This window comes from Xyrauchen texanus, chromosome 50 (genome assembly GCF_025860055.1).
Source record: "Xyrauchen texanus isolate HMW12.3.18 chromosome 50, RBS_HiC_50CHRs, whole genome shotgun sequence".
NCBI classification, from domain to species: Eukaryota; Metazoa; Chordata; class Actinopteri; order Cypriniformes; family Catostomidae; genus Xyrauchen; species Xyrauchen texanus.
In genome coordinates this window covers 683,599-706,411 of record NC_068325.1, presented here as the reverse complement: position 1 = coordinate 706,411, position 22,813 = coordinate 683,599, and the positions used below count along the sequence as shown (strand labels likewise).

The window sequence follows — 22,813 nt, the reverse complement described above, 5'->3', positions numbered from 1 at the left end:
GCGCCGTGGTGTACTGAGGTTGCTCACTTTCTGCTCTGTGGTTTAGAATGTGTTTGGTTTATAGCTGGGCCCCCTGTGAGGTACTGTTGCTGGTCCACCTCCTCCTGAGCACCAGCTGCAGTCTTGGGGCCGTGGGTAAGGACACAGTGCTCTTATTGTCTGTATTCCTAAATTTAGACTTTTGTGGGGAGACAGGTAATATTCACAATTGGTCTCGTGGGGTTTTTGCAAGTAGGTGTGTAGGCTGGAACTGGATCTTGGGCTTAGTTTGCATTTGCCTGTTCTTTGAGTTTTGGAGTTACGAAAAGTTGGTGAGAGTGTTGTTTGGCTGCCTGTATGTTTGCACGGGGCTCTCAGGTCTTGTCAGGGCAGGTTTGCGGTGGAGCCTGCGTCTCTATACCGCTTCAAAAGAATTACAACACCAGACCAGTACTGTTTCTGGGAAGGAGATGTTGTTTATAGCGTTATGTTTGTTTTGTTAGGGGAATGGGAAAAAGAACCTGCGTATTGGAATGATCAGGCCAGGAAGACGCTGGAGGCTGCATTGGGACTGCCACTACGAGCTCATCGGGCCAAAAACATCATCCTCTTCCTTGGTGATGGTGAGTTATGAACACAACTTGTCACTATATGACTTGTTATTTTATCTGAGTATGAGATGCATACTATCTTATATTATCTTATATTACCTTAATATATATAGTGGCCACAAAACTTTTGAACACAACAAAATATCAAACCAAGAGGAATTAACTTTTCAAGAAAATATATTTCATAATTAGCTATAATAAGATAAGATATATAGATAATGTGATGAACTACACATGTGAATCAGAATAGTGAAGTTAGTTCTAGGGACATATTCACAAAGATTTATTTCTTACCACTAGGAGTTCTCCTAGCTTGGAGATTTTGCTTAAAACCTATTCACAAAACTGCCAAGAGCAAGATTTACTAAGGAAATCTTAAGGTGGTTCTTAAGTAAGGTGGAGTTGACTTTGTTGCTATGGATGACTTCGCGCTTTATTATTGCACTCTTTTAAATCACCATCAGTGATTGGTAGACAGGGAACAGCTTTTTGTCAGCTAAGACAGACAGACAGACAGACAGACAGACAGACAGACAGACAGATAGATAGATAGATAGATAGATGATTGTTTTTCAGTTGATGATTCAGTAGCCCCACGATTCCGTGATTCCCTGTAAATGCCCTTCTTTTAGTGAGCACACATATCCACTGGACAAAAAAAAAAAAACCCTATGAACTTGGATGATGTGTGGTCTGTAGTTTGATAGATTATTCTGCTGATGGATGACAGAAATCTCCTATTCATCCACGCAACACAGTTTATTTTGATGTGGCCAGGGAGCGCAGAGTTGCCAAAACATTTATCTCCATTGTAATTGGGTTGTTTCCATTCATGGGAGAGATAACTGCATCTCTATATCTAAGTTTACAATAATGTAAACTTTCAGGCAATACCTTTTTTAGCAGCCATGATAACAATATAATATTTATAATATAATAATATTATATTATTCAAATACATTGACTCATTTGTGATTCATAACTTTTTAAATGGTCATTGTCATAATAATATTTTACTACATTGTTTTGAATGTGTATTGATGACAACAGTCATGCTTCTGATCGTTTGTGAGTCACTCTTAGGGAGTTAAGATGTCGTGGGTTTAGGAGCTACTTTTAGCGTTATAATGCTTCATGAATTACTCTTAGGTGGAAATTTTACAAGTCATAAAATTAAGAGTTGCTCCTAAATTTCCACGGTAGGAAGCTGAGCTCTAGCAGCATTTGCTTGCAGATGGCACTTTATTTTATGCTATATGTCATATTATATTATATTATATTTAAGCAATATCACACGAGCAAGAGTGCGATATGGCCCTACATCAGCACTGCTGTGATTCGGCTGCAGGCCAAGTGTCGTTGGTAATCACAGTAGTGCTGATGTAGGGTCATATAGCATGATTGCTCATGTGATATTGCTTATATACAACAGTTCAATGAACAAGTATATTTAAAAAAAATTAGGAAAAACCGAGTACGGTCATAAAAATGCATTTGTGCATGGAACAACTTACGAAACGGATCAGAATCTGCCGTTGCTGGTAAATGATACATCCAAGCCTCCATTAGTAATTCAAAATGTTCACTTCAGAAATAGTTTCACGGCTTGTGCTGTTTCTGACAAGTCATTGGATAAACAAGGATTGACGGATGGATGTGTGTGTTTGTGTGTGTGTGTGTGTGTGTGTGTGTGTGTGTGTGTGTGTGTGTGTGTGTGAGAGAGAGAGAGAGAGAGAGAGAGAGATGGAGCATGTGGATCACCTGTTACCACACCCAATCAGAGATGCTTGCAGCTTTCTGAAGGTCAGCTTTCTCTGGAATATAGACGTCCAAATGGCGTATTTGTGATGCAAAGGACCAGGGTACGAGTCCTGAAGAGCATGCAAGTTGACATGTGAGCTGAAAGTGTCATAGAAACACCACACAATTATGTTGTTGATTCAGCAGTTGTGTTTTCATCTTACATTTGCTTTTATAATACTATCAGTTAGGTTGAGGTTTTGGGGTAGGGAGGTTTTTTTTATTTTAAACTCAACTTTAAAACTGTTCGTGGGAAAATTTTAATCGCTTTTAGTACCACACAGTGGACCTTTCACCTAAGTTGCCGTCCAAGACGCAATCGAGACAGAGGCCATTTTCGAAACATATGCCATTCTGTTATATGTCCTATTATTTGTATGTCTATTTCTACTCTTACCTTGTTTTATATTCTGACTCACTGTAATGTTCTGTGTGCACTTGTTTCTCCTATCACCCTTGTGTACGTGTGAACACTTGGCATTAAATCTCATTCTGATTCTGATAGCAATCTGATCACTCAAATCACAGGAGATGGACACCAATCTGTTTGACAAACACCTTGAGAGCTGGATGTTAAATTCAAGATGTAACCCAGTCAAGCATATCTGATAGTTCAGGACAGATACATAAACTTTACATTTCCCAATTGGAACTACAACAATACATGTACATTTGGGAGATAAAAACTTTAACAAAGAAAATAGCGCATAGCAGCTGTTGCTTTTTGTACTGCAATCATCGAAGTAATTTCAGTTGCCTCATGTTTTTAGATTTAATGACCCACAATAAGTGGTATATAGTATGGGAAAAGTAGATTACATTTATATCCACTTTGCGGAGACACAGTTATGTAAATAGAATATGCATACCCAATCAGACAGGAGTCTATCAAAATGTATGAAATTGCCTTTATTGTTTTTGTCATTCAGGGATGGGCGTGTCCACTGTTTCAGCCGCTCGTATCCTGCGAGGGCAAATGGAAGGACAGTTGGGGGAAGAGACTGTTTTGGCAATGGATAGATTTCCATACCTCGCCCTGTCCAAGGTTTGAAGACTCTCATTTCCCACCCTATTCTATCATTACGCTAATCAGTTAAGCAGATGATAAGCAGTTTATTGTATATGTCTGCCTTTTATTGTACTTTGAAGAATGTGCATGTCACGTGGGTGAAAGCATGTTTTGGTTGTCAGACAAATTTCTATTTGATGGATGTATATTTGTGTGTTGTTTAAAAAAAAGTGAATGTAATCAGATTACAGTTACTGGCTTTCAATTAAGTTAATTACTACATAATTTAGTACATTGCTTGAGTTTCACATATTTCTTATATAATATTAAGTATGTAGAACACATTTAAAACATAAATTATGTTAATATGTTTGTCTGTTTGGGTTTCCGTGTATAATCTGAAGGGTGTGCGCCCCTTAACGATTCTTTGTAAGGAAGAAACGAGTGCTGCTGCTGAGTGTATGCGACAATGAACAAGAGGAAATATAGAATTTATTGAATGGAAAAACATAATGCTTTCAACACTGGGTTTGTGTTTCTAAACAGACATATAGTGTGGACAAGCAAGTGGCAGACAGTGCTAGCACGGCTACAGCATATCACTGTGGTGTGAAGGCCAATGCTAAAACGGTGGGATTGAGCGCTAAAGCAGTACCCTACGAGTGTAATACAACTTTTGGCAATGAAGTTTTCTCTGTGTTACATCGTGCTAAAGCACAAGGTATGTTTCTTTGTGACTCTATGTCTATGTACACTATGTACGGTATGTAATAGGCATGCAGCATGCAATCAGTTTTATATCATAATGTACATGTAGTATATAGTGTTACAATTATAAATTAGCTTTATAAATTCAGTTTTGTAAACATTGTTTCTTTTTTATTATTAATATCAAAATTTTCTCACCTTTGTTGTTGGTGGAATAAAATACCTCAAATTGATAGTCCTAGTCACATGACTCAATGGAAACTATATTAGACTGTATTTAAGATAATCTCAATATTGTTCTCTTATAAACAATAAGAATACGCAGGACACATAGATAATGGTTAAAATAATACATTTAAAATCTGTGGAACTATTTTCTAATAATTACATTTAAGTACTGAATTAAAAATGTAGCTGTATTAAATAATTTCCTTTTCTACCTTGTTAAATACTACATTTTGAAAATCTGAGGCAAGATTCTTAAATATAGCTAACTCTACCTTGGGCCAAGCTCACAGAAAAATTTCATCCAAGATGCATTCCACATGTTTATGATTGTTTCATCCATCATTGGTGAGGGATTCACATGCTTTAAATATAAGGAATTAGTCAGGCTGACGGAGAGGGTTAATGAGTTACAGACTCATTAAGTAAGAATGTAAATTCTACATTTTTAGTCATTAATGTGACAGTTAATACAATATATTTTTGTTTAAATATCGGCCCGTAACACTTACTAATTTTAAACCTTGACTTGTACTACACATAAATAACTAATATTGGCATTATATTCATGCTGTTTAGCCAGAGGGGAACTGGTCCCCTCAGTGAGCCTGGTTTCCCCCAAGGTTATTTTTCTCCTTTAACCAACATCTTATGGAGTTTCATGTTTCTTGCCACAGTCGCCTTTGGCTTAATCACTGAGGGTCTAAATATAAATATTAATATTTTCTATTATTTATTTTAAGGCACAATTTACATTGTATTTTTTTTAAACCGCATTATTATGACTCGAAAACATTACTATATTACAGATTTTTCTGATGATGCATAATTTTCTGTAAAGCTTCTTTGAAATGATGTGTGATGTGAAAGCGCTGTACAAATAAAAATTACCATCTCACCGGCCCTGGGACTATGCTTTAAACCTGTTACCAAGAGTATCTCCCCCAAAAGCAGATTCTTCCCCCTTCCAATACCACGAAAGCCAAAAACTATGTAGGGATATATTGACTAAACTCTGAAACTAGGGTTTATTTGCCCTTCCATATCTCCCACCACTGAAGGGTTCTTTTTTTGTGAAGATGAAAGATGGAGGACTTGCCTTGTGTTGATTATTGTGGGCTTAATTCTGTCACTGTAAAGAACCAGTTCCCTCTGCCTATAATCCCCTCTGCAATTAAACAAGTCAGAGATAAAAAGCTATTCACTAAACTAGACCTGAAAAGTGCTTACAGCGTGATCTACATCAGATATGGAGACGAATGTAAAACAATCTTTCACACACAGTGGGTACTTATAATACTGTATGGTCTTACCCAACTCACCTTCGGTATTCCAATGAGCAATAGAAAATGGTCTGCACTTATATAGCACCCTTTTAAGCCTTAACAGTATTCAAAGCACTTTACACTGCATCACATTCACCCACCAATGGCAGCAGAGCTGCTATGTAAGGTGCTAGCCTGCCATTGGGAGCAACTTGGGGTTCAGTGTCCTGCCCAAGGACACTTCAGCATGTGGAGTCGCCGGGATTCGAACCACCAACCCTGCAATTAGTGGCCAACCCACTCTACCAACTGAGCCACAGCTGCTGAACAAGAACAAAATATGCTGAAAAAATTATTAATAGTTTACGTAGATGACATATTCATTGATTCACTCACTCTCTCTCTCGAGCTTCATGTTGATCATGTCAGGAAAGTGCTCCTATAGCTTTTTCAACACCAACTATATGTCAAGTCCAAGAAATGGCCTGGGGTCTATCCTCAGCCCTTAGAGTGTCCATGGATTACACCAACTTTCAAATGGTCACAAGTTGGCCACAGCCCAAATTTATCAAGGAACTGTGGCGGTTTCTCTGCTTCGTAAATGTATATTGATGGTCTGTCTGAGAATTCACTATAATCGCTGCACCCCTAATTTCCTTGTTCAGGGGAAATCCAGACAGGCTTCCCTTGCCAGAATCTGCTTCCAAAACCTTTGAAAATCTCAAAGCCTGGTTTACCAGTACATCCTGAATTACCCAGATCTCTTTGTCTCTATCATAGATTAAGTAGATGCTGATGAGTGTTTTATAAGGGGTATTCTCTCACAACGACATAGTTCTCCACACACACTCCATCTAAATTATGTGTCTTCTACTCCCTTAAACTAACCTGCTAGCTTACCTGGTGCTGACAGGTAAGTGTACGTAGCAGAGGAGCATTTGTAGGTGCCAGCGGATGACATACTGGATTCCTCCCTAGTAACAGACGTTCACAGAAACTGTCCCAAATGCCCAGCCCCCAGGCTGAGGGGTAGGGCCCCGGGTCTGCATCAGGTGCCGCTTATAGGAGGAGGGATACTGTCACATCCACATCTACAGTTAAACCAGTTTGCACCAGAGGCCGTTATTGCCCCCATCACTAATCACAGCTAGATTCGTCACACCTGCATCAAATCTCCTGCTCATCACATAAGGACTATAGAAACATTGCTCTCACAGTGTTTCAGTGTGAAGTATTGTTTGCCATTTCCATCTGCAATTCTGAGCATTAGCATTCTCTGTTGTATTTCTAGTGTCTTTGATCCTGAATTTCCCTTGTTGACCTTGATTACTTCCTATCCCCTTGGACGTGTCTACCATGGATGATTTGCATACTATGGTTGTTCTCTCCTCTGACTGACTCTGAGGTCCCTCCACTCCAACCACCCTACCACCTGTTCCTTTGACCCATTCCTTCCCACATTTTCCAAGCCTTCTCTCCGTCCATCCTACCTGCACTCACATACATAATTAACACACCTCTATTTACAGGCATTTCCCCCCATTACATTTAAACAGGCTCGAGTAACCCTGCTGCTTAAAAAAACTGCACTTAACCCCACACAAGTAGAACACTGCAGACCAATTTCTCTTATCCCATTCATGGTGAAAACACTTGAAAGGGCAGTTTTCAGTCAGATCTCTGCCTATCTCTCGTAGAACATGCTGCTGGGTGACAATCAGTGTCAGGCTTCAAAAGTGGACACTCCACTGAGACTGCCCTGATGTCTGTCATTGAGTCGCTGAGACAGGTGAGAGCTGGATCCAGATCATCTGTCCTGATTCTACTGGACCTTTCTGCAGCCTTTTGCACAGTCAACCATCAGGTCCTACTGATTGGTTTAATTCCTATCTCCCAGATAGGTCCTTCAAGGTATCCTGGAGAGGTGAGGTGTCCAAGTCACATCAGCTACTTACTGGGGTACCTCAGGCTCAGTGCTTGGGCCACTTATCTTATCTATATACACAACATCACTGGGACCCATCATTCAGGCACATAGTTTCTCTTACCACTGCTACACTGATGGCACTCAGATCTACTTGTCTTTCCAGCCCAACAACACCATGGCGACTGCTCGAATCTCTGCCTCTTTGGCAGACTTCTCGGCCTAGATGAAGGAACACCAACTGTAACTTAACCCAATGAAGACTGAGCACACAACATCACTGCGCAGCTGGGTTCAACTACAGTAACGCCTTCCAAAATGGTCAGAATTCTAGGGGTAACCATAGATAACCAACTCAGTTTCACAGACCACATCTCAAAGACAGCACGATCATGTAGATTTACACTCTACAATATCAGGAAAATAAGACCCTTCCTCTCAGAACATGCCACACAACTTCTTGTTAAGTCACTTGTCATGACTAAATTGGACCACTGTAACGCTCTCATTGCAGGCCTACCTGCATGCACAATTAGAATGCAGCAGCACGTCTTGTCATTAATGAACCAAAGAGAGCACATGTTGTACCACTCCTTGTCTCTCTTCACTGGCTGCTGGTTGATGCTATCAAATTAAAGGCTCTGATGCTGAAATACAGAACAGTCACTGGGTCTGCTCCAGCTTACTTAAAATCATTTCTGCAGAGCTACATTCCCACCAGAAGCCTGTGGTCAGCTAATGAGTGCCTTGTTGTACCAACACAAAGATGGACCAAAACACTTTCCCGGACTCTCGGTTTCACTGTACCACGTTGGTGGAATGATCTTCCCAACTCCATCCGACTTAAAAAATAAATGGCTAAAAACATATCCTTTCCATGAGCACTTATCCATTCACTCATAAAAAAGAGAATAAAATAAAATATAAAAATAAAAAGAATTATATATATTCTTGTTGCACTCTAATCTGTCTTGGAAACTACTATTCGGATGCTAGTGAAACTTTGTACTGTAGCACTTTCCGTACCACTGTCTCCTTAAGATGAATCACTTATGATGTATTATTCCTCTTTTGTAAGTCACTTTGGATAAAAGCATCTGCCAATTGAATAAATGTAAATGTAAACATGGTTATGACCTTGCCCTTCCTGACCCCGACATTGTACTTTGAAATTGTTCTTTATTAAACTCCCTGGACATGGATCCTACCAGCTATCCTGTGTCTTTTGAGTTCCAAACTGATTTTAGTAATATTTTGTGTAAAAAATGTAATTAATACGCTGCCACCTTTCTAAGGTTATTCTTTGACCAGTAGTTTTGTTCCAAAATCATAGACAAAAATATTCATTTTGACACCCTCTAAAAAATAGATGATTACTAAGTAAATAATGATCCATGGCATTGAACTTTAGGCCTTTTTTGCCATTTGTTTATCTTTCTTTAGAAAAAGTATAAACAAAATAAAGTAGAGTATTTTCATTTTCTGAAATAGTTTTGATAGCTCCTTCTATAAGTATTTGTTCCCTCGCAATAAGTTTTGCGTTCCCTTGCAATATTTAGCATTTCCTCACATTAAGCTTTGCATAATCTCTTAATAATTTTGCGTTCTGTTGTAAATCCTTAGTAATAATACAGGAAAATGAAAACTATGTAAAAAAAATGCTGTGATTATTATGGATTTACTATAAATATTTGTAGTACAGTCATAGTAACCAAGGATTATCATGGTTAATCTATATGGATAGTGTATACTGTATGAAAACCATGGTTTCTGCAAAGAAATAAAAATATAAATAAATAAAATAAAATAAAATATGGTTACTAAACTTTTCATAGTTACTACAATATTACTATAGTAAAACCATGGTTTCTGTAAAAAAAAAAAAAAAACATGTTAGCCTATCACAGTCAAGGTTACAAGATTAGAGTGGGATTATCTTTTTAATATTTTGGTAAAGTACAGGTACAGGAATACTTTTATTGGATGGATTGAGTTACTTTATAGACACCCGGTAGTGGCGGTACAAACGAATGGATTAATTTCAGATTATTTTACTCTGGAAAGGTCTTTCCCTATTATTGTTCTGTCTTGCCATGGAACCATTAGCAGCTGCGATAAGAAAGGAGGATGATTTGGGTGTAATGGCGGGAGGTGTGGCGCATAAGCTTTTGCTTTACGCTGATAAAGTTTGATTATATGTCTTCGACCCTTCTAGATCTATGCCTTGCCTTTACAGAATTATTAATTCCTTTTCTAAGTTCTCGGGATACATAGTTAATTGGTCTAAATCCAAAGCTTTGGCTCTGACAGTGTACTGCCTGGTAACAGCTTTTCAGCCGGGGGCCTTCCAGTGGCCAAAACAGGGCATTAAGTAAATTTGTGTCATTTAGTTATCTTGCTAATTTTGACCCTTTAATAAAAAGGCTTTCGAGTGATGTGGGCAAGTGGGCTTCATTACATTTATCTTTGATTGGGAAGGTTAATGATATTTAAATGAATTGTATTCCAAAATTCAACTACCTGCTACAGTCTCTCCCTATAGCTGTCCCCCTCTCTTATTTCAAGCAATTTGATAGCATAGTGAAGTCCGTCATTTGGAATGGTAAACGTCCAGTAAGTACAACTTTTCAGTAAGTTGCATAGGCCGATTGAAAAAGTTGGGCTAAAAAGTTTTGTTTCATTATAATGCTTTTGGTCTCAGACATACACCCCGTTATCTCACATTTGCCCTTGGTATGGACAAAAGTGTCCAGAGTGTTTAATTCAGACATTCTTTAAATGTTGCCTTGAGCATATGGCTGAACCCAAAATTAAGTATTAAGAAGTCTCCTTTCTGCTGGTGAGAGTGGATTGTGAGGGAGGTTAATACACTGGTGACCTATATGAGAGTGGTGTGTTGAGATCCTGAGAAAATTTGGTTCAACATTTTGGGATTACCATCCCAAAGAGTCGCGTGCGCCATGTGGCGGTTGGACTTGTGAATGACAAGCTCTGTGCACTTTGCTAGTTTTTAATTATTTTTGTGTCTTAAACCGATGAGATTTAATACACCCTTCTATATAACTGTTCTAAAAATTCAATATGTCAAAGAATTCAAAATCCTCAGGCTCTGGAAATATTGAAAGACACTTGCTGATACCCCAAATACCCCAGACAGGCCCGCAGAACAGGGACTCAGTTTGGATGGTGTGGCGGTAGAAATTCAACAGCAGCTGTCCAGCATGTCTGTAATGCTGGCAAAGGTTGTGGATGACTTGGAAGATCTTGCGGTAAATGTCGATTGATTACTTCCATGGAGGCGAAATTCTCTGAGTTGGTTACAAGAATCGGGGAGGTCGAGAAACGGACTGATTATCTGGAGTTATCGGAGAGGGAATTAGCTGCTAACCCATTAGCAACCAAAGTACATTTGCAGCGTGTATGGGACAAGCTGGAAGACCTTGAGAACCGTAATCGGCAAAACAACGTCCAAATTGTTGGAATTCCTGAGCCTGAGGAAGGCTGAGATATGTTCATAGACGAGATCTTCCCATGTCTGCTCCACATAACAGGCCATAAGCTGGAAACGATTGAGCTCACAGAGTTCCAGCTCGGAAATCTGATGAGGTAGGCAGGCCCCGATCAATTCTAGCCAAATTTCTGAGATCATCTGATAAAGATCTTGTGTTACACGAGGAGCAAAAGAAGGCTTTCTTGGAAGAATCTTGTTCCCAGACTTTCCGAATTCAATAAGAGAGAAACGTGATCGATTCAAGGAATGCAAGAAACTCTTACATCAATGGAAGATCGCTTTTGCACTGATGTTTCTGGCCAAATTGAGAATAGACACTAAGGATGGCTGCAAAATATTTACATGTCCACAGCAAGCATTGTCTTTCATAGAGACAATGGGTTGATTAAACCATTTGGTGAACAATGTTGCCCCCAAGTGAGCGCGACTCATTGGAGTATGTTTTGTGGAATAACACTCCTTCAAAAATCTTTTGCATTGATAGAGGATCGTTTTGTACTGATGTTCCCAGCCAAATTGAGAATGGACACTAAGGATGGCCGCAGTGTATTACTCCCTGTTAATTCAGAGTCTGGGGGATGGAGCCTCAACCACTCTTAAGAGATTATGGGAGAAAGATTTAAATTTGGAACTGGAGGAGGGAGATTGGGCTAGGATTCTAAAAAAGTCAAGTCTGCATCTAGAGATGCAAGGGTGCGCCTTTTGCAATTCAAGATTTTACATCGGTCCCCTCTAGATTGTATAGGCTTGGTCTTAAAGTGGAGGCTTTAAAAGAAGTGTCATTTAGAAGACTGGGGAATTTGGATTTATTTGTTGCGAAATGGGGCAAATATTTGGCATTCTTGGAGGGCTGTCAGGGTGGGGCAGTGGAGAGAGAGTTGTAGTTATTATTGTGTGTGATTATTAATAAAAAATTATTGTGTATGTGCTCGTGTGAGACTACAGGGGTGTTTGATGAGATTCTGGGTGAGAATTGGGAGGGGGAGGGGTGGTAGTGGGGGTTAAATGTTTATTCTGTGTATATATGTTTTGCTTTGTGTGAATCAATAAAAAAAATAAAATAAAAAATTTCCTTTGACTTGTGTCTGTATGTGTATACACAGGAAAATCTGTTGGTATTGTGACAACCACCCGCGTCCAGCATGCTTCACCTGCAGCAGCCTATGCCCACTCAGTCAGCCGCAGCTGGTACAGTGATGCAGACATTCCCTCCAGTGCCCGCCAACAGGGCTGCACAGATATTGCCACACAGCTGGTCGCCAATACTGACATTGATGTGAGTCATAACTTGCTTACATGCTCAGTTATAATAGAGCTACAATGGGTTTTCATGGGTCTGTCCAAGTATACATGACACAGTGCGTAATCGAACATCTGAAGGAAGGATGTCAAGTATGCTGGTTAAATACATGTTGTGCTTGGGTTGCTAACTTTCTAACCTCCAAATTTTGGATTTTGTATTTTTTTTTGCGATTCACTGACTTAATTAACAGGACATTCTAGGATGCCAAACATGAAAAATGCTTAATGAGAACTAATGCAGTAATACAATGACCAGACAGAACCAAATTTCTCTCAATCTCTCGGTCTTAGGGGTCCTGACATGCCTTTTATAGATTAGATAGATAGATAGATAGATAGATAGATAGATAGATAGATAGATAGATAGATAGATAGATAGATAGATAGATAGATAGATAGATAGATAGATAGATAGATAAGATAGATAAGATAGGTTACATTAAAGGTACACTCAGTAACCTTTGTCTTTGTGTCATCTTGGACTTACACTGACACCTATCAGTTTGGATGCAGCATCATTTAAAATCAATAGTTTTCAGTTTCAGATATCATTGTAGAAATGTAATATTCACAGTCAGCCATGATTACTTTAATTATTGAGTGAAAGAGTCAAATAACAGGATGGATACTGAGATTAAGCGAGTAGTATTTGGCTGGTCATGTGATTCTAACATGGTAGCCCCCATGTGTGGACCCTCTCCATGTAGAATAAAACAGCTTTTATAAGATTACTGATATGACTAGAGTCTTCGTTTTAATGTGAGTGCTCATGATTTCCTAAATGTGTTTCAAAATTACAATTCATGTCTTTAGGAGTAAAACTTTTTAATGAGGAAAAAATTACTGAGTGCATCTTTAAGACGTTTTCATGTTAATTGTTTTAACTAAGTATGTAGTGTACTGTACTTTTGTATTTTATTCCATTCTTTCAGAACAAGCACTGATGTTTACATTACAGTGTAATGTAATATTGCAACATTTATGTACAAACACAGAAATCACACTGGTGGGAAACAATTATCATGCATTTAAATGCTATAATTTTGACCAAATGCTGCAGTATTTATTATCCTGTTTTTGAAAAACTACAGAAGACGTGTTCAAATTTCAACTGATCTTCCTTGATCTTTCCCCCACTGTCTAGTGTCTGTGTTTCAGGTCCATTTCTCTCGATCTGTTTTCCATTCTGATCTGTAATTTGTACTGAAATGTTCTCAGCTGTTAAATATGGCACACGCTGCGTCCTGTGTGGATTTAATATGCAATGCAAATCTGTCCAATTATTATTTTAGTACAACTGTAATAAACCTTTAAAGTGCATGTAAATGTACTGACAGTTTTATGCAATGAATATATTGATTTATTTATTTATTTTGGTGATATACTGAATAATTTGACCAAATAAACAATTTCCCATGTTCAAATTATTCAAGGTCTTTTTCATGGATCAAATGTCATTATTGTTAGTGATTCTTAATCTGTGTTAAACCTGAAATTCCAAATGAAAGGATTCACTATGAATTAATTGTTGCATATTTGAAATTTCAAATAATATTTGTTTCCATTGTAGGTAATTCTTGGTGGTGGGCGTATGTACATGACACCCAAGGGTACTCCTGATCCAGAATACCCCTCTTCATCCTCTCGTATGGGGGATCGAAAAGACAAAAAGAACCTTATTGAGATATGGCTAAATGATCGGAAGGTATTCAAAAGAAATCCATTCATTATAGTGAATATCTTGACATTTTTACAGTCTAATTACATGTCTGTATGTTCCTCTGTTTTGTTTATTAGGAGCGGAACGCACAATATGTTTGGAACAAAGAACAGTTTAATGCAGTGAATGCAAAAACAACAGACTGCCTTATGGGTAATGTCAGTTTACAAAGATTCAACATTATCAGTGTTGGGAGTAGTTAACTGAAAGTAACAGCATTACTAACTTAACAAAATTTTTCTGTAGCATGATATTAGCTCAATTATTTTTACAATACTGTACCTTTTCTAGCATTGAGCTACATTTATCATTGTGTAGCGCTATAGAGTAACAAAACACCTCATTTGTCACATTGTCGAGGGAGTAATCAAACACATTAATATAGATCGTCCTCTCTGTCTCATAAAGCATTGGGGAAAACAAATGATTTATTGAATCAGTTCTTAAGGACAATTTGTGTAAATGAGCTGGTTAAAATAAACTATTCCTTGATAATTTAGTGTTGGGTAACCATGACTGTAGTAACCGTGGTTCCCTATCTGTCACTCACTCGATGTTGTGTCGATGAGTTGACACAAGGGGTCACCCTTGTGAGCCTAGACATCTCTAACCTTTGAGAAAAGGCCAATGAGAATTGGCGTGTGGGATTTGCATGCCACTCACACGGACATACGGGTATAAAAGGAGTGTCGCTTGCAAACACACACTCAGATTTCTTCTTCGGAGCCGAGCAGACACACTCACTGAGCTGAATTCTTGCTGCCGTTCCATTCATCTCTACCTCGTGCTGAAGCTGCTGGATCCGCACGATGTGCTTCCGCTCCAACCCGGTAAGACTGTGTGTTGTAATCCACTTAGAAGACCCCCAAAGTTGTCCCAACTAATGCATACAAATCAGGCTGGGGTGCCCTGTGCAATGGTCATCCAGCCTTCCTGGAACTGCTGGCAGTCCTCTTGGCTCAGAGGATTTAGGAGGTATTCAGAGAAGCCGAGGTGGACCTGTTTACCTTCCCAGTGATGACACGTTGTCACTTTTGGTACTCCATGACTCAAGTTCAGGAAGATAAGGAAACGTGCTGTTGGTTGCATCAGAGTGGCCCAGTCACCTTTGTTTTTGTAGATGGTAGAACCATTGGATGCTCTCCCTTGGGAAATTCCCTTGAGCTCAAGGCATGATCTGGCATCCCCAGTCGAGGCTGTGGAGACATCATGTCTGGCCTTTAACTAGGCTCATCTGACACTCAGGGGTTGTAAAAGCCAGCTTTTGATGAGACAGCTCTACACTCTAAAGTGGTGCCTTTTCATTGAGTGGTGTTCCTCCCATAGTGAGGAAACATCAGTCCGTTGCCCTGTGCAAAAGGTTCTCCACGTTGTGCACGCTCCTGACTGCAATTAAAATGTTACTAAGCATTTCTCATACCTGCTTGTGTCCAAATAAATCCCCTTTAGAGAGCAGCTAACTTTCTTAACATCTCTTGCAATGTATTCACAGGCTTACGGTAGACAAACGGTTACATTCATTACATTAATGCATCCATCACAGACAAACACTAGTGTCATTCTGTGCATGTAAAGTTTTGGTGATGAAGAAGCTGAAGACTACTTGAGTTGTTACCTAGTTACAATGGTAAACAGCTGCCGCTTGTACTCAGGTTAATTACGTAATGTTAATGTTGTCCCTGCATTATATACAGTATATACTATATCATACCAAATTTCAGATTAGATATAGTATATACTGTATATAATGCAGGGACAACATTATCATTACGGTGAGTTGGGAATTGAGAATCGGTTCCATTCAACAACAAAAAAGTGTGCAGTGATTGACTATTTGTAAATAGTGCAAATAGTGTTAGATGCTATTTGGATTTCAGTGCAAATAGTTGCAGATACTATATACACCCTTAATTTAATACTAGCATTCAATATTGAATGCTAGTATTAAATTAGGGGTGTATATAGTATATTCACTACAGTGTTTAATTAGAGTCCTGCCGACACCCTACACCAACTTCTACCCCTAAACCTAATCCAAGCTTTAACTTACAAAAATTTACCATGGATTTACCACAATAACCATGGTATTTTATAGTAAAATCATAGTAACCACAAAATTAAACATGGTTTCTAAATTATCACCAGATAACTGTAATAACACCGTGGTTAATTGAATAAAAAACTATGATTTCCACAAAAAACATGGTTACTACCATATTTCTATAGTAAAACAATGGTTAATATAAACTTGATCATGCCTTTCTTTCAGCTCGCTGACCATCACTGAGACCAAATCTCTCCAAATCAACCTTTATATACATTTTTTTATTATTATTATTATTGTAAATAGTATTAAAGGAAATATCTAGAGTGGAAACTGGAAACAGAATGGGGAAAAAGTGTGACAAAATGCAGAATTAACGATATTGCCCAGATCGACTGAATGGAAAACCCACATCCACCCCGTTTTTACACACTACGCCATTGCAGTGACACTCGGGGGTGCAGTTTGTCTTCAATTTCTGTGTTTCCACCAGACTATGTGGCAGGTGCTGTGTGGCAGGCGCTATTTACACAAAGTTTAAATAGCTTCTGCCAAAATAAATACTGGAAGTGATCGGTTTTCATGACATTTGGTTCTGTCAACGTTTGCTGTCTGGATTCTTCAGCTGATGCAGATGATAAAACACTGACTTTTTGGGGAGGGATGGAGTCGTTAATAGGTTTGTTAAGGAAACAAAATCATTAAATGGTATGGAAATTGGAACCAAAATCAGAAATTACACAGTTCATATTTAAATGTAATATCCCCCTTTATCAGTAAATCACAATGACTTAGGTATTTTTGTGTTCTCTTTAAGGTTTGTTTGAACCCAAGGACATGCGATTTGAGGTTTTTAGGAATCTAACTCGTGACCCCTCTATTGTGGATATGACAGAGAAGGCCATTAAAATCCTCAGCAAAAATCCGAAAGGTTTTTTTCTCTTTGTGGAAGATGAGTATTTATTATTTCCTTTAGTGTCATTGTTTATAATCAAATAAGAATGTTCCTCTGATAGTGACACACATCTCTGTTACCATTTTACGAGGTAGAATAGACCATGGACACCATGATGGGGTCGCCAAACTTGCCCTGACGGAAACTGTGATGCTTGACCGGGCAATCCAGAGGGCATCAGAACTAACCAGTGAATCAGAAACTCTCACCGTAGTCACTGCAGATCATTCCCATGTCTTCACATTTGGTGGAAACACACCCAGAGGGAACCCCATTTTTGGTACGTTCTGATTGGCTTCCTGTCATGTGGATTGCATTCAAATAATAGTTGTAAAAAACATGAGTGTTAAACGATGGGTATGTTCAAATTAGACTAATACCATACTACCAGTGTTGGAGGAAGCTACTTTGAAACTGTAGTTTCCCAAGTTACAAGTGACTCATAACTCATAAATAGTTAAACTACAGTCAAGTTACTCTTTTACAAAAAGTAGTTAGCTACAGCACAAGCTACTAACAAAAAGTAGCTAACAACATTAAACTTATAAAACTTAACTAAACATATTTAAAGCAGAAATAATTTTAAAATATATGACAATCAGATGATATTATTTAATTTGAGAATCAGTTCTGATGACAGAATTCAATAATATAATCTGATAGTTACTGTATATATTTACTTAGGGTTACTGTATATATTTAATTTCTTTACAATAATTAACCATGGTTTTACTACAGTAACCATAGCTTAATCATGGCATTTGCAGTAAAAATTTAGTAACCACAAAGTTAACCATGGTTACTAGTCATGGTTACTACAATATAAAATAATAAAACCATGGATACTATATGGATACTACAGTATTACTGTAGTAAAACCATAGTTAATTGTATCTAAACCATGGTTACTACTATAGTAAAGCCATGGTTAATTTTTGTAAGGGTTTAACGAATATGGTTACAACATGAAATTGAACATTAATGTGTACTTACAGTAATATATTCTAATAAACTAGAAAATACCCTATATTTTATAACTGAATCAAAATATAGGAATAAAAAGCAGCATAGCACTTAATATTTTGCTTCAATATAGAAGGCAGTCCTTGAAGTCCTTGTCCGATTTTTGCATTTTTGCAATAGTGTACACTAAATTTGAAAGGCATTGGATTAAATAACTGTATTTATTATAGTAATGATAACTCAACACCACGCATTGGATCAAACTTGAACCGTGATGAGCTCATGTGACAGCAATATACTGTAGCACATTACTGTTTGAAACTTCTATTATGACAAAATGCTGTTTTTTGTTTAATATTTGTAAAGTGGAGTGGTGGTGGCGTAGTGGGCTAAAGCACATAACTGTTAATCAGAAGGTCGCTGGTTTGATCCCCACAGCAACCACCATTGTGTCCTTGAGCAAGGCACTTAACTCCGAGTTGCTCCGGTGTAATTGTCCCTATAATAAGTGCACTGTAAGTCGCTTTGGATAAAAGTGTCTGCCAAATGCATAAATGTAAATGTAAAGAATAATTTGTAAAATGATTATGTTCAGAATAGCTTACTATAATAGCAGTATGTGTACTGTGCAAAGTATGCAAAGTTTGTTTACATGAAATATGGAACTTATAACACCCATTGACTGATGTGGTCAGACTGCCAAAAATAAAGAAATGTTTACAACATTTTGTATTAAATATGTAAATTACCATATTTATTTCTGAGATGATAACTAGATGCCACTCATGGAATAAAATATGCATGTGATGAGGTCATACTGTTTCTACCTACTCCTTTAAAAAAAATAACTGGCAGTATATTCTACATAGTGCACTAGTGTTCCATTCCAAACATAGACCATGTTTGTGTGTTGTTTGTTATCCAGGTCTGGCACCTAAGAAGGCTGATGATAGTCTCCCATTCACTAGTATCCTGTATGCTAACGGACCGGGATACACTCATGTGAATGGAACAAGAGAAAATGTTTCGGCAGTGGATTATTGTAAGTGTGTGTTCAGAATTTAGTATCGTATCTCCATACAAATTTGGGCAAAATTCAGAATTTAAGAGCTGATTCCCTTTAAATTCAACTGGTCACACCCCACAGGATGTTGAATTGGAATTTTAATTGTAATGACAGGAAGACGAATTTACTGAATTGCAGTACAAGGAATTTCAAATTATTTGTTTATTTAACAAAATGGGCAAGAACCAATGTAATCTCATGAGTATTCATACTGTATGTATTCTTACATATAGCATGGTTCTATCAGAAAAGACCTGTGATTATTTAGATTAATATGAATGTGGAAAAACGCATATAATTTGGCATAAGCCCCATTCGACGGTTCTGTCCTCGGATACTTGCTTAAATATCAGATCCTGCCAGAAGCGATGACACCAGGGAAGCAGAGATCACCCCCGCTTAGGACATTACCTTCACTGGTGGTGATGAGGTGGAGGGGGATGAAAACAATGGAAGTATACCAACAATGAGAGACAGCTGAGCTGCTTATAAAGCAGAGGCTGTATTTTGATTGGATGAGATGCCTGATAGAATTCTTCCTGATAGAACTACACTTACACTTGCATTTCTAGCACACGTACATTGCATTATTTACATTTATGCATTTGGCAAACGCTTTTATCCAAAGCGACTTACAGTGCACTTATTACAGAGACAATCCCCCCAGAGCAACCTGGAGTTAAGTGACTTGCTCAAGGACACAATGGTGGTGGCAGTGGGGATCAAACCAGCGACCTTCTGATTAACAGTTATGTGCTTTAGCCAACTCCGCCACCACCACACCATTATGTTTGCACAGACAGTGAAACGTAGAATTTTGACGTACTGACAGCATGTAAACATAAGTCATTTAACATGTGAATGATTTTAGAGACATACAATACTAAATTCATGGAATTAATAGTTTTATTTCATTGCCTTTCTAATCAATTATATTAATTACTATAAATTTGTAAGAACTTAAATTCCATTCTCTATCTCACACAAAACTATATTGCCATATGCTGTCAGAGGACTTCAAATCACATCATCATTTTGGGTGATTTATTTATTTTATTTATTTATTTTTTTAAGGAAAAGGAAGGAAGAGCCTTAATATTTTTTTTTCATGTAAACAACATTATGCCACAAATACTTTTGATTGAGCTTAACTTGTATTGAACCTGGAATGTTAATTTTATGATACAAAGTATTCCTAAAGTTTCTAAAATATATTTTAGTGCCATCAGTCAATTAAAATTTTGAATCGTGATTAATCACAAATTTTGAAAGTGCTGAAATTTAACACTATATATACTTCTTTTCCTGTCAAAATGCATTTACATCCATTTTAGGAAAGAAAAGAAAACAACATGTAACAATATAATGCTTTATTAACATTTTCCAAACAAAGCTTTCCACAGTATGAAGATAGAAATACACTAAAGTAGCACCAATTCAAATAACATTAAATGTTTCCCAAAGTCTATCTGGGAGTTTGACAAATTGAAAGAACTAATCCCCACATACTGTAAGTTGTATATTCATTGCAATGGGCATTAAATATCTTAAACTCTCATCCTCCACACTATCAATCAGTCAGTAAACTTTACGGATATCCGTTTTCATACAGTAATCGTGAAACTGCATTCATGATTTGCGTCAGGGCATCAATGCCAACATCAAGTGCCTCTTTGAACTCCACATGAAAAGTGCTTGCAGACAAAAACGTCTCATTCTGCTTTTTGGTGATAGTTAAGACTTGACGTGCTTCTGTGGTAATTCAAATGCTCCTTACAAAGGCTGAAAATACTTATCACAAGTCCCATCTAGGCTTGTTTTGTATATCAAATAGCATTAAAAGGTCCTTTCTCCATCATTTTATCACAGTAGTGCTGTTGTTATTCTTTTATTTACTATGATGATAACCTCTGCAGCTCTTTCATAGGAGAGAATGTAACGATCAACTAGCGTGTTATGACAGTCCTGCCCATAAAATGACTATGGGACCGCCGCATTATTTTCATTTATGCTAAGCTTGTAGGCTCACTTTAGTAGAAGGGATTTGGTGTGTGTCTGTGTTGTGAGGTGTACGTCAGTGTTATGACTCAGGCGAACACATTACAAAGGTTCCTCCCTTCCCAACAAGTGTTTATGCTGGTTTACAGTAACGTTCTGTTGTATTAAAGGTAAATGAATTGATCATGAATAACAATGTACATGTTAAACTTTTTACATTAATCACATCCATTAACAGGTATATAAGGTGCTGTCAATAATTCTAAAGTGTACTTTTCAGGGTTTTTCCAACACATTTGCACATTTCAGTATCTATAGTTAAATGATACAAACAAATACCTACTAATAATGATTATATCAGACTGCAAGAACAGGTAACTTCTTAGATGTTATTTGGCTCCATTTTGAAAACTTTGAGGTTAATTGGAGTTTTCTGAAAAAGTATCCATCCATCATGGCCCATACAAATATAATTATTTAATTAAATATAACATTTGTAATAAATGAACAGTTCTAGTTCCAGCCCTCATTTCTGAATGCCACACAATCTTGCTGTATATAGTCAGACGCTAATATCATATCTTATCTGATCAATAGTTGATGAAGAATACATGCAGCAAGCCGCCGTTCCTTTAGAATCGGAAACGCATGGAGGGGAAGATGTGGCGATCTATGCTAAAGGGCCCATGGCTCACCTCTTTCACGGGGTAAAAGAGCAGAACTATGTGGCTCATGCCATGGCTTATGCAGCCTGCTTAGAGCCCTACACTAACTGTCCACCTCAGATGCAAGACTCTGGGGACTGTAAAAACACTCTTTCAGGACTTCTTATCTCAATAACTGCTGTGTTTTGGCTTGTCATGAGATGACACACTCAGCTAGTGGTGCCACAAACAGTGAATGTGGCCCCATGCTTTTGGGAAATGTATAACCTAAATTGTTTATATTTTATTATTTGTTTATACTAGTTTATTATTATTATTATTATTATTAAGTTTTTATTATTATTTTGTATAACAATTACATTATATCCTTAACTCAACAGGGGCCCCAATTCCCACTTCACCATTATTGTAAATAATCTTGAGGTATTTTGTCTTTAAAAAAAAAAAGATACTGTAAAATGTTTGACAACCACTATTTGTTTTTCTAAAGGTTTGGTGGTAAGCAGAATGCTAATGCTGTTTCTATAAATGTAAATGTTTTTTTTAATGAGTGTACTTTCTAAGCAAATACTTTTGTACATGTTGCATCATGGAAGAAACTTTTGCACTGTGTGATTATAAATTGTATACATGTGAGACCAATAAATGTGACTAATAAACACTTTAGTTTTAGATTAGATTTTTAAAATGTCATGATTGTGCTATCAAATATTAACAGCCATTTATAATATGTTAATTGCTGTACTAGAGGGTTAGAAAACTGCTTAGTCTGCTTAGTCTTCAGTTTTTCAATGTTGCGTAACTTTATTGATCAATAAATGAATCAATCTGCAGTTTTATTCAGACTGACAAATTCAGTTTAATTCAGTTCAGTGTACTCCTGTTGAAAAAGACATTTGCTCCAAGCTCCACTGTCTATATTTAGTTGTATGTCTTGTTGTTAATTGGTTAATTCTTTGTTGGATCAATGAAAAGGTCTTGATATCTAAGTAGTATGTAAATAGTTTTTAAATTAGTGAGAACTTTTAACCAATCCTAAGTCCATTAAGTGTAACTAAAACATACCTT

General features: G+C 37.4%; 1 protein-coding gene across 2 annotated transcripts; it reads left to right on the top strand.

Annotated features, from left to right (window-relative positions):
* alpi.1 (alkaline phosphatase, intestinal, tandem duplicate 1) lies at window positions 1–22,572 on the top strand. Of its 2 annotated transcripts, XM_052124528.1 has the most exons (11): window positions 1–135; window positions 483–602; window positions 3,320–3,435; window positions 3,946–4,120; window positions 12,136–12,308; window positions 13,905–14,039; window positions 14,132–14,207; window positions 16,916–17,050; window positions 17,142–17,333; window positions 18,942–19,058; window positions 21,678–22,572. In XM_052124528.1, the coding sequence occupies exons 1-11, from the start codon at window positions 48–50 to the stop codon at window positions 21,947–21,949; spliced, it is 1,599 nt and encodes a 532-aa protein (XP_051980488.1). In that variant the 5' UTR covers window positions 1–47; the 3' UTR covers window positions 21,950–22,572. The 2 variants fall into 2 exon arrangements, with proteins under 2 accessions (XP_051980488.1, XP_051980489.1); XM_052124529.1 differs by lacking the exons at window positions 1–135; window positions 483–602 and adding an exon at window positions 2,315–2,484.
* The last annotated feature ends 241 nt before the right edge of the window (window positions 22,573–22,813 follow it).

What these genes read in the sequence shown, in the direction of transcription:
- alpi.1 (XM_052124528.1), top strand. Translation starts at nt 48, where the DNA reads ATGTGTTTGGTTTATAGCTGGGCCCCCTGTGAGGTACTGTTGCTGGTC. An exon ending in CATCCTCTTCCTTGGTGATG is followed by an intron (nt 603 to 3,319) that starts GTGAGTTATGAA and finishes TTTGTCATTCAG; the next exon opens with GGATGGGCGTGTCCACTGTT. An exon ending in TCGCCAATACTGACATTGAT is followed by an intron (nt 12,309 to 13,904) that starts GTGAGTCATAAC and finishes TTTCCATTGTAG; the next exon opens with GTAATTCTTGGTGGTGGGCG.